The sequence below is a fragment of the Tachysurus fulvidraco genome, chromosome 13, assembly GCF_022655615.1.
Source record: "Tachysurus fulvidraco isolate hzauxx_2018 chromosome 13, HZAU_PFXX_2.0, whole genome shotgun sequence".
Lineage (NCBI taxonomy): Eukaryota > Metazoa > Chordata > Actinopteri > Siluriformes > Bagridae > Tachysurus > Tachysurus fulvidraco.
In genome coordinates this window covers 22,029,207-22,042,339 of record NC_062530.1, presented here as the reverse complement: position 1 = coordinate 22,042,339, position 13,133 = coordinate 22,029,207, and the positions used below count along the sequence as shown (strand labels likewise).

Genomic DNA, 13,133 nt, shown 5'->3' with positions numbered 1-13,133 from the left:
TCTCTCTCTCTCTCTCTCTCTCTCTCTCTCTCTCACACACACACACACACACACACACACACACACACACACCCTATGGAATTTTTTTTTTAAAGTGTGCAGACTGGGTGTCTTTAATTTTGGCTCCAAATTCTCTATAATTTGATGAGTGGTAAAACCAAACATGATAACACAACCATACACAAACACCCACCCACCTACACAAACACCCACACACTCATCACTTTCAGCACAGCAGATATGTATCCGAATGTGTGTAGTGGTATGAGCTGCAATCTTATGCACATTAAACGGAAAAAATACGCACTTTAAAATAATAAAGAACTTGCACAACACACACACACACATCTGACAAAATGGCCAGTGGTTGTAGATACAATGACTGTATAAAACATCCAGTAGATATTGCACTAGCAGAGATACAATTTTACAAGTGATAATATTTTGTCCTTTTCTGCAAACGTCCATTGCCTGCAGGTAAAATACTCTGGTCAATTTATCTTGGCACTGAAAATGGCCATTCATCAGCCTTGGTCTTTTATTGGTCATTTTGGCTCATTATTTATTTGGTGAATAGGTTTTCATTGCATATTTCTTTATTTATCCACCTTTTTTGGCCACATTGTTTGTAAGTTCAACTCAAGGTTTGCAGTTTCCATCAGAAATCAATTTGGTTTGCTATTATTTGAACTGAACATTCAGATAGTATGAATCATCTGCTCTAGCTCCACCTTTAACCTCACAGCTTGTTCATCACAGCTCTATTCTTACTGCTAGCATCCAGTCATGTGACAGCAGTGCAATGCATAACATCATGCAGATGCAGGTCATTAGCAAGTCAGTTAATGTTCGGTTCATCAGAATGGGGAAACACGTGTTAGCCAAACAGGCTGGTTGGCATATTTAAGTAACTGCTGGACTTCTTGGGATCCTCACACATGGCGGTCACTGAAGTTTACTCAAACAAAAAACATCCAGTGAGTGAATCAGGAGGTGGAAACACCTTGTTGGGTGCTGGTAGTATGAGGAGTGGGTAACGTTTTCTTGGCACACGTTCTAAACTCCATTATACCAGCTAAGCACAGTTTGAAGGCCACAACCACAGCTGAGCATTGTTGCTGGCTAAATGAATCACGTTATGACAACAATTTGCGCATCATATTATATTATACCTACTCAAACTTGTCCATGAACCTGACAGTAAGTTCATTTGCCACTCCATTACCAGGTTATGTGATGCAGTGAAAAGGGAAAATTGTTGCATGAACAACTGTACATCAATGTGATACAATCACGTACATCAACATGGACCACAGTCTAGAAGAAATATTCCCAAAGCGTTGTGGAATCCGTTCCCTGAGGAATTAAGGTCGTTCCAGCCGCCGTTCCTTATAAAACAGCTGCTGCATATAAAACCTCCTAACAAAAAAATCTATAATTCTAAAAAAAGGGTAGTGTTTCTGGCCAAGCGACTGCCTGTGGTCATTAATGCAATGCAAATGTAAGTCAGATAATCACAGAAAAAATGAATGCGATGAGAAGTGTTTCATTTAGAAATGACAGGATTGGCTGAATGCACTGATTTTATTTTTTAGCACAGTCATGGACATCTTTCATTAAATCTTTTATTCCAGTATTTTAAAGCACACAATATCATACACACACACACACACACACACACACAAATCCTATAAAAAAGGCCATCGAGACCGTGATGATCACTAGTTCACCCCTCAGAGCTTGAGACATTGCTCTGCAGGATGATGTTCGGCTGTGAGAGGAAGAGAGAAATAATGCCTTTATTACTTATTCTTGGGTGACTGAGCAGAATTTGCTTTGATAGCTATTTTGTTAGTCATTTCTATTCATGCATGTTAATGTACAACAGTATCCATTTCATTCAGACGTGTGGAGGTTTCTTTTTCGTACAGCGTGAGTAACGTGAGACGGTAGATTTACTTTCTGTTCCGTTTTTGTTCATTTATTATACCGTGCATTAGTGATTTTGATGAAAATCTGCTCTTTTTTTAAAATAAAAAAACGCTATTCTCATGTTTAGGAAGCCTCCTGATGGCTGGATAAAGGTAGGAGAGCTGGAGGGGAAAAAAGCAGACACCAGAATCATCATTTTTTTGACAGTTTTACTTCACTTAAACTTCATCTCTGTAATTTAAACAGGATTAAACTATGCTGGTTGGGTTCATTATGAAAATTGATCTGAGCACATAAAGCTTCATAATGTCCCACTTTGTATTAAATATGTATATGGGTCAACAGGTACATCTAACAAAAACATAAATGGAAATCTCTCTCTTTCTCGCTCTCTCTCTCTCTCTCTCTCTCTCTCTCTCTCTCTCTCTCTCTGCCTCCCTTGTTCATGAGCAGTCAATGGGATGACTCATACACTGGTAAAGGGCTAGTAGAAATGGATTTGCTATCACTCATCCTCTACTACAGAGACTGTCAAAATCACAGATTCAGCTAGACAGAGAAACAGAGGGATCTAGAAAGACAGACTGAGATCTAGAGAGGGATACAGGTAATAAAAGGGAAGTCAGGACACACACACACACAAACACATTTCTGGAGACCCCTCTAACACATACTGCAGAGGTGTCATACATACAGGAAGCGTATTGGAAAAGCTGACTGAACAAGAAACGACAGACAAGCAGCCAGAGGGACGGCAAAATAGAAGAAATTCTTCAAAAACAAAATGAATGCAGTTTCCAGATCTTTAATTTTACACTAGCTAACATGTACAGAAAGATTACGGATTCCAGCTTAGAATAGTGCACGCTACGAATCATGTTTAAATGATCGTATATTCACCTCAAGCAGAAACACATTATTTATTTAAAACAAACGTTCTTATTTGGATTCTATCCATACGAATTGACAGAGCAGATATATATTTCCTTCCATTTTGACCTTCTGACCACAGAACACAAAACGGTGTTTCCCCACTGTGGTGCGAATCTGAAAACAGTGCCATCACTTATCTTATGCTAGGTCACTGACTGTCATGTAATTCCAGCAATATGTTTCATTGGCATAAACTTCTTGGCATTTTGCATATATTGGGGGCGGGGCTGCCACACAACCGAAAGCCAGTCGGTACACCAATTTAAAACTTTGTTCAGTGTATCACCCTAAAGGAGCTGGCCAAGTTTGGTGTAGATAGTTCGGAAGATTGCCGAGTTATAAACCTCCAAATGTTATAATGGGAGTCTATGGGAAAAAAGGCCACTTTGCGACCCGGTACCGGAAGTACCGGTACTCGGACCATCAAAAGTAATAGCAACAAACTTCAGACCAGGGTCTACAACATATCCGAATTTGATGCATGTGGTTCGAAAGCCCTAGGCCGCATTAAATTTTATAAATTTTTGTCTAAGCTTAAATACAGAAAACAGAATGTTGGCTTCTACAAAGCCAACATAATAATAGTAGTAAGAGTCGTAGTAACAAGAGTAGAAGCAGCAGCAGTAAAAGTAGAGCTACTCATGTCTTGTCTGCATGATTAGATTGGGACAGGAGAATATTCCTTTTAAGCTCAAGGTTTTATTAATGAACTAATCAGTGACTGCATGTTAGAGCATGAAGAACACTGAAATTGTGCCGTGTAGGAACAGGATTAACAATACACGTCCGAAGTGAGCAGTTTCAGCCAGTAGCCATTTCCTGCGGTGCAGTTTCTTAAAGAGTGCACTTCTGACATTCCCCACAAGCTGGAACTCTTATTCTAAAAGTATCAGAGCATGTGCATGATGAAAACACGTGCTAAAGAAAAAATAGAAATCGTTTGAACTGCTGTGTTTATTTAAAGCTTTAAAAACTAATGATCTGTTGAACAGCTGGTCTTTTTTCAAATGTTTGTAGGCAAACAGATGCCTTTTGTAATAATAAAGTGAGTGACAGAATACACAAAATATACAGAGTTTAACAGACATTTCATCATTTACCGAATTCTCTCATCTTAAACAGCGAGCATCTGTTTTATTTGGAGTATCTGTAAAGATTCAAGTAGAAACAGATCATGTTTGTACAAAATGCTCTAGTCGGTAAAACCTAAAGGACAAATTCCAAGCTAAAAGAAATACAGACGAGGCTTTTAGATTCTTGTGGATCGAACAAAGACACACAGTTGTCCCAGTTTGAGTCTAGCAGTGTGAGGACATGAACATTTCACCTGTAGAGTAAGTCTCTCAGTAAGGTTAGGGTTATGAACCAGACGAGTGGTGAACACAGATCCAGCAGATAAACGTGAGAGCAGTAGTAAAAGCAGCAAATGAGAAGCACGGCTGGCGTGAGTCTGGATCAGAACTTACTTTGTACTGGTCCGGTTCATTTGGAGAGAATTATAGCCTGGCTAAATTGTTTGAGGTTAGTGTGGACCATTATGTGAGTTAAAACAGCTCTGGCACTTTAATTCACAACAAACTGTATTTTACTGAAGTGTGAAACAGAAGGTATGCTTCACTCAGCTTCTACTGTGTGTGAGTGTGTGTGTGTGTGTGTGTGTGTGTGTGTGTGTGTGTGTGTGTGTGTGTGTGTGTACTCTACATGCTCTAGTTCTCTCTGTCTCTTGCTGTCTATCATCTCTCTGTGAAGAGAAGTGCAGTGCCACATGACTATGCTCTTACTGCATCCAAATGCTGGTCACAAGAGGCTATAATGACCGTGTGTCTGTGTGTGTGTTTGTGTGTGTGCGTGTGCGTGTGCGTGTGTGTGTGTGAGAGAGAGAGAGAGCGCATGATACCTTGTAGAGACATTTGGCTAGTCCCCATAAGGAAAACCACTTTAAAAAACTGTAGATTTTATTAAAAAAAATGGGTCTATACTAAACTAAAATGTTGTTTTAGTTACTGAGGTTACGGGTAAGGTTTGATGTGAGATAGAGAGAGAGAGAGAGAGAGAGAGAGAGAGAGAGAGAGAGAGAGAGAGAGAGAGAGAGAGAGAGAGAGAGAGAGAGAGAGAGTATAGTATAAAACATGACTGCACTGGTGAGGGTGAAGTAAAGACCAGGTCTGTAGTTCTGACCAAAGCAAGGTACAAGTGAGGATTAATAAAAATATAGTCTATAAAAGGGGAGTTGATTGAAGGTTAAGAAACCAACAGAGGCCTTCTCATGATCCTGTGAATGAAACTGATACTGTTCAACTGACAGGGCAGAGCAACCACTGCCTTAAAAACTCTCATTAGACCAACAGGCACCATACAGATTCAATAACAAAGCACTGAATAATGTATCATAATCGCCATTCGATATTTCCAGCGAAATTAATGCGTCTCCTCAAAGCATGTATATATATATAAAATTCAAATGGACATTGTAAAAAAATAATCTATAAAATTCAAATGGACATCACAAGTGGACATTGTCTCAAAGCATCTTTACAGAACATAAGACAATATATATATATATATATATATATATATATATATATATATATATGTGTGTGTGTGTGTGCATTTTATGACGATTAATATAATATAAAAGTTCAAGATTGATATCAGACTTATATTTAAACGTGTTTGTATTTATCCTCAATAAGCAAGACTGAGGCAACTGTGGTGAGGAAAAAACTCCTTTAGATGGAAGAGGAAGAAACCTCGAGAGGAACCAGACTCAAAGTGAACCTCATCCTCATGTGGGTGACACCGGAGGGTGTGATTATAAATATACAGTCTGTCAATTGTGTATTGATGAGGAGGTTGTTGTCCTCAAAGACCACATGTAGTCTCCCACCCCTACTGTTCATTTATTTGTTGATTGTACAGAATATATTTTGTGCCTGATCTGTATGAGAAAGGCGATAACAATCAAATCAGGAAAGTGAATACTTTTTAAACGCGCTGTATGCATGCAACGATCCATCTGTCTATGAGTCACTTCTGTGCTGATTAGTTCCCACTCATAGCTTTTATTACTATTTGTATATATAAAGCCATGCTCCATCAACCGTTTGCAAAATGAGCAAAGTACTGCATGAGCAATAAATTCCCAAAAACATAAGGAGCTTACAATTATTTCAGATACAGTAGCAAAACACTTACATAGGGAAATAGTCTCAGTCCATGAAGAAACAAGAAAGAGAGTTACTGTACAAGAGTAAAGAAAGAGTATGACTAAAAGGAACTGAAACCCGTTGGAGTTGGGCGGAGAGATGATGGTGGGGCTGAAATTGGGATTTTTTCCAGCATTGATTTTTATTTAATGGAGTAATGAGTCATTTTAAGTAAGGATGTAACTCACATTCTTCACGTCACATGAGATTTAAATTAAAACTCTTTGGACGTTTGAACCGGATGTGAGGAAAACGCTGTTCATTCAGACAAGAAGGGAAAAAAAAAAACATTTTTTCCCCTCCCTTGTTCAAACAATTGCACCAGCAGAAGCCAAGCCATCACACCAATAACTGAAAAGGAAAAAGAACAAAGTGGCTGAGATTTCTGCAATACCGTTCACTCGAGAGCCTCCCTTACACCTTAACTCACACTTCACATACTTGTAGCAAAAAAATGTACATCCCAGTGTGATGAAATTCAGAGCTTTCAGACCAGAATAAAGGGAAAGACAATCTCATCTCTTACCTTAGTGTGCAGTTTAGCCAGCTGCTTGTCATCCAGGTGGGTCTGTGTGTAAACACGCCTCTTATAACGAAACTGTAAAAGAAAACAGGACCGTCGACTTTAACCTTATCGCCATCCGTCTGATGGAGGAAGTGTAGTTGCAGAGCATGAATGATTAACGTGAAGGCCATGTTCACTCATGATGCTCTGACAGTCACCATGAATACAGAGAGCAGGTAACTACTCAACGATGATTATATCGGCGTGTAAGCGGCTCTCCGGTGCAATAACAAAAACTGTGTGCGGTAAAGAAAGTAAATTATATTTCCAGGTTCGGTGCTGATTTTGGTTTTACTGTTAAAAAAAGAAAGGGTTTCTCCACCATGTTTAATGAAAATGATGACCTACAGTAATCTGGATCCTCTACTTTTATCAGGTACAGTATGTGAATCTAAACCGAGCAGGTTTGGATAGTGACGTGCAATGCTTTTTTATACAGTGCTGGTCACGCAGGAATTCTTTCTGCCGTGGTGAAAGGATTTTATTAAGCTTTAAAGAGTAATAAAAATATCTGCAGGAGGAATTCCTCTGGGAGTGAGCAGCTATGGGATTAAAAACAGTCCTGCACACACCTCAACACTTCATGCAAACTCATATTCAGTGTAGTGGTGAGTGGTAATAGTCCTAATAGCACCAAAAGGAATTTAAATAAATAAATAAATAAATAAATAAATAAATAAATAAATAAATAGACAGACAGACAGACAGACAGACAGACAGACAGACAGATAGACAGACAGACAGATAGATAGATAGATAGATAGATAGATAGATAGATAGATAGATAGATAGATAGATAGATAGATACATTTTTGCCGTCCACTCCGCATCATCTTGTCTGAAATATATTTACCGTAACATAAAGCACATTTATTCTGCTTTATTTAATAATCTTCCTCAATGGTTGTTTTTTGTTTCGTTCCTTTCTCTTTTTTCCCCTCATCCCCACAGTGGCAGATAGTGAAGGTTTAAGTCAACAAGTCTATAAGCCTCTATAAGGGTGCTTTCACACCTATAGTTCGGTTCATTTGGTCCGGACCAAAAGCAAATAAATGATACATCGTAGCTTTTTAGCAGTTTTGGTTCCTTTTCACACCACACTGATCGTTCTGTTCCGCACCAGTTGAAACGAACCAAAATGCAGTCATGTGATAACATCCACATCACTCATTGGCCACATGACTTTGAGCGTATTTCCTAAACTGCTTCTCGATTGGTCAGATTAAACGTGCGGGAAATTTCAACGAAACTCCGGAAGTAAACGAAAAGAGGAAAATACTGTACAGGAAAATACTACGGCAGCTGGTTTAGTCCAAAATGCGCAATAATTTTTGCAGTTAGGTCTATTCGATCTCGGACCGTGTTCTCACCACAAACGAACCTTACCAGAGTTCGTTTGAAAGCGTACCGAGACCACCTCTTCTAGGAGGTCTCGGTACGCTTGTTTTGGTCCGCTTTTGATGCGCACCAGAGTTCGATTGCTGCTTTCTCACCTGCCCAAACGAACCACACCAAATGAGCAATCGAACTCTGGTACGATTCAACCGAACTAAACAAGGCAGGTGTGAAAGCACCCTAAGATACTGGAAGAAACTAAAGAGTTTCAGTGAGTCTTATATCCCATTCTACTATTTTTGAACAAAGAGTATTGAACATTCCAACGAGTAAATCATTTTGGTTCCAATTTATTTTATTAATAATTAAGGCATTGCTAACAGATACAAACAAATCATGCTAATGGGAAAGTAAACATTAATTGCCAAATCTTGATAACTCGTCATTCATACTTTAAGAAATGGTTGACAGATGACATTTCACGTAGTTGCTCAAGTGTGTACACATGATTACAATGATTACAGGATTATGCTTTCTCTATCCTTCAAGCTAAATTATTACCCTTAATAAAGACCCTATTAGGCTCCCGACAATATAAATTAATATCAACTATAAAATCCCAAATCTGAGTGTTATATTAAACATCAAGCAAAATTTTGTATGAAAAATCTCATTGCGTAAGTCCACCAGATGGGAAACTGTGTTTGTAGTAACATCTGAGAAACAGAATGATCATAAAAGGCTTTCTGTCTCTGTGTTTATTGCTAACAGTTGTGATTTTATTTGTATATACTGTATTCTCCGACCCGAACAGACGGTCTGTGTTTGAATGCACTGTTCAGATTAGAATGTTGACGTTAATCATATAAGAAAGCATTCGTGGATTTAACCTCTCTGTGGATTTGAAAGCCAGAGGCTGTTGGATGTAAATGATTTAGGACTTTCTGTAAATCACTGTCATCATCCAGACCTAAGATCACAGACTTATATGGTAATCATGATATGACAAACCCATTATCCAACATTGTGCGATAACACTAACTCGGGTAGTAAGTAAGATGAATCTCACTTCCTCTTTTTTCCCCTGAATACGCACTAATATGATCAGCACATCATTCTGTAACACTCTCCTGACAGCTAAAACTGCATAGACTAAAAGAGTGAACCTGTACTGTATGTGCATCTGAAATTATTTACACTGACCGACAGTGAGGACATTAATGCTAAGGCTCTTCTACTGCTTCCTGGATTCTGAAGCTTTACAGGGATTCAGTTGTCCAATAACAGATTTGGAAAGGGTTTAAGATTAGGAACTGCCCTCCTGATGGTGGAAAAGGTCTATGAAAGCTCTTGGTCCATTTATTGGTCTATTCCAGCATGTCTTCTTTCCCTCCCAGAGAGCCGCAGCTTCCCATCCAGATGATCTATCCATCTATCTATCTTCAAATCTATCTGTTCACTCAGACGCCCGTCTCTGACCCTGTGGGGAAGCGCAATCTGTCAGCGGCTGGTGTGCTAGATCTATAGACCTACTGGTGTGTCAGTAAATCTGGCTGTATGGCATGATGGAGCAATAACCAGGAAGACAGCTTTCTGTTGGAGGAGATGTGTCACTGCTTTCATATTGTCTCTGATGCCAAAGTGTCCAGCTGTGCCCCACTCACATGGACTGCACACCTTCACAAGTAGTTTTGACCGTAGCGTTTTCATCATGTTCGGACGGTCATCGACTCATGAAATTTATAATCGTGTAGTGGCTGTATTTTGAATTTATGTATGAATAAATTTGCCAATTAAAAAGAGCTGCACTGCACTAAAAGAAATTAGCTTCTTTTTTTGTTTTGAGCTCACATGGAAAGAGCAGAAAGCTGTAGCCCTTGCAGTCTCATACATTTCTCTCTCTCTCTCTCTCTCTCTCTCTCTCTCTCTCTCTCTCTCTCTCTCTCTCTCTCTCTCTCTCTCTCTCTCTCTCCCCTCCTTAATTAAAGTCATAAATCAGGTGAAATGATAATAGTATTCCCCAAATGCTCTAGCAGAGGGAGGGCAGTGCAGAAAGGAGATGCCATTACAAATTAATAGAGCTTGTGCATTAGAGCAACACACAGATTTTAGCTTTAGCGAGAGTTTTCTATCTTGCTGTCACACATAACCACAGAAGAAATGTTTTAAATCATCATACGTGTGTGTGTGTGTGTGTGTGTGTGTGTGTGTGTGTGTGTGTGTGTGTGTGTGTGTGTGTGTGTGTGTGTGTGTGTGTGTAGGCTGCATTTCAGTGATGGGTATTTTTATTAAATTGCAGGAGTCGGTTCCCTTTGAACCAGGATAAGAGGAGAAATGAGAGGTCTGAGGAGAACCGAGGGGTCTGAGGAAAACTGAGGGGTCTAAGGAGAACCGAGGGGTCTGAGGAAAACTGAGGGGTCTAAGGAGAACCGAGGGGTCTGAGGAGAACCGAGGGGTCTAAGGAGCAGTGGTCAAATATAACAAACTTCTTTTCAAGGAATGGTGTCAGGTGAAAAAGCTAAAGTAAAGGTGAATGCTAAAGTGAGTGCTTGTTTTGCTCGTACCTCTAGGTATGGGATGGGAGTGACAGTGGGAAGCGGGTACTCCTTCAGAGTGCGCTGTTCGTCCAGAAACTTGCCCGCTTTGCCGTTGTATGCAGGCTGGAAAAGGCCGTAGTTCAGCACGTCTTTCAAGCTCTGGTTCAACGAGCAAAGGATACGCTGTTTAGACAGCCAGATAGGTGACTCCACGTTAAACTTCATGCATTTCTACAGGAACACAAAGAAACAGGAAATAGATTTACATTTAGGGACAAAGGTGTATACTGGTGTGAATTCACATATATTCAAAACGATCTGTAACATCAAGCTGTTTCTGGATAAAATTACAGTAAAGACGGAATGCTGAAAAAAAACACTTGATAAGATTTTCATGACGTGGTTTCAAAAACCAGCACCACCACAGTGCAAGAGAGCCAGACTGAGCAGCTTTAATAGATCTCCTGAAAATAACATGACTTCTACTTGAAGAGGAAATCTACAGCATATTAAAGTTGTTCTTGTAGTATTAAGTGATCAAAGTAATCATCTGTCTTCTTCGTACAGGTAGGTATTGATTTAACTGTAGAGATTAGAGCAGACCTGGATGGTATAAAAAAAATGTAAATAAAAAAAATAAATAAATAATAACTTACCAGTGTGAGTCAAAATGTGATTTAATCAGTATTGAAATATAATGAGGAAAAAAGAATGCATAATAAATGAAGATGTATTTTTTTTCTTCTTACAGTATTAAAAAACTTTTGGAAAGCTCCACAGAGATCATTTGAACATTTCAATTCTTTTGTAGTTAGGATGGGAATTATGCTGAAACATGGCAACCCAAGCTACAAGCTTCCACAATCTGTTTTTAAAGCTTGATATTAAAGTAAAAAGCTTTATTTTTTTATCCTGCAGAATCCCAATGGACACACCTAGTCTGAAGCTTTCTGGCAAGGTTTCTCTTTAGGTTTCTTTTAAAAGGTCGGAAATAACAAAAAAAATAATAAATAGCACATTTAAAGCAGCTTTCAGAGTAAAAGATACATAATAAAGGTACAACATGTGTATACTTCAGGGTGCCACCTCAGTGACAAAGAAAAGACACAGTTTAGTACCCTTTTTTTTCTTGAGTCAACTTTTGTTGACTTGTAAAGCCATGATTTAAAGACAGGATAAAAGACACCAGACATAATAACAACAGACATAATAACACCAGACATAATAACAACAGATAATGGCTCAGGATGTTTGTTTCCCTGAAATAAGAACATGTGAAAATAGTAACTGCTTTTATTTTAACGACAAAGATACACATACACATACACATGCTGTGTAATGACATTAAAATCTTTACTTTGATTACTAGTCATTGCTTTACTTAATATTCCACACACATACAATTCCATACAATCCCAAATCAGCAGCAATTAAATCCCAGCTCATTTACATATTTACTGAACTCCATTTAGCCCCTGACTGATTTTGTGCATCGTGTTCGTGACACACATTTTTAGTTCTTCTAAATGAATTTATAGAAATCATTTATCCATGACACATACAATGGAAGCTCACTGAAAATGTTATAATTTACTGTAATTTAACTCGAAAGTCAAAAATGTGCAGGAATAAAACTCCAGAACACGGTGAAAAAAGAGATATTCTCTGAATCTGCTGTTCCACAAAAGGAATCAATATATATATGTACACTGCTCAGCGTAAATGAGAACACCCCCTTTAAAAACAATATCTCAATGAAAACAAAACAATTGTCCTAAATAATATAATATAACATCTGTTTAACTTATAACATGAAAGTAAAGTTAATGATTTAATTTAAAATACACATTTTTTTTTTCAGTTTAATTATGGTGATGCAAAAATGAGTACAACAATTAGACTACGGCCACGTTCGCACTGCAAGTTTTAATGCTCAATTCGGATATTTTGCTCAGATCTGATTTTTTGGTTTGGCTGTTCACATTAACTTTTAAAATGTGGCCTATAACAGATACCAGTGTGAACTGTTTGCTGTTTCGAACTGACACGCATGCGCAAACGAACAATAACAATGACGTCACACGCAGCACGCCGTTGCGCTAAAACGTTGGTGAGGTTATGGAGGAAGTATTGTGATGTATTCAATGCAAACATTATTAGCTGGTTCACGTAACCACTTTATATAACACTCTTAACACACACACACACGCACACGTTACCAGTCACGAAAACTTTTTTTTTTTTTTTTGCACCGGCGATAATTGTGACGAATGTCGATGTAGATAGACGTAAAAGTCGCATCAAAACCGCCTTGGCTGTTCACACTGCGGCCACATTGAAAAAAATCAGATTTGGGTCTGATTCAGGATCACATACGGAAGTGGCAGAGATCTGATTTTAAAAAAATGTAAAAAAAAATCAGATCTGGGCCAAATTTGAGTGTTCACACTACTCCTGAAGAAGTCTGACCTGTACACTTGACCCCAAAAAGATTGGATTTGGGCCACTTTTACCTGCAGTGTGAACGGGGCCTACATCAAGTACTTTGTATGGCCTCCACGATTGTTAATGACAGCACCAAATCTTCCAGGGATGAAATGGACAAGGTGGTGACATTTTGCGACA

General features: G+C 38.6%; 1 protein-coding gene across 7 annotated transcripts in view; it reads right to left on the bottom strand.

The window, feature by feature from the left end:
* Nucleotides 1-13,133, bottom strand: part of shank3a (SH3 and multiple ankyrin repeat domains 3a) — a 258,958-nt gene that overhangs the window by 132,583 nt on the left and 113,242 nt on the right. For all 7 annotated transcript variants that reach the window (XR_003442937.2, XM_047822191.1, XM_027162070.2 and 4 more), the window contains exons 3-4: nucleotides 10,536-10,739; nucleotides 6,598-6,669 (exon numbers count right to left, since the gene is read on the bottom strand). Coding sequence is in view for 6 of the 7 variants with exons in the window: in XM_047822191.1 (XP_047678147.1) it covers nucleotides 6,598-6,669; nucleotides 10,536-10,739 (276 nt within the window). In the remaining variant the exon portion in view is untranslated. The remainder of the gene's footprint in view (nucleotides 1-6,597; nucleotides 6,670-10,535; nucleotides 10,740-13,133) is intronic.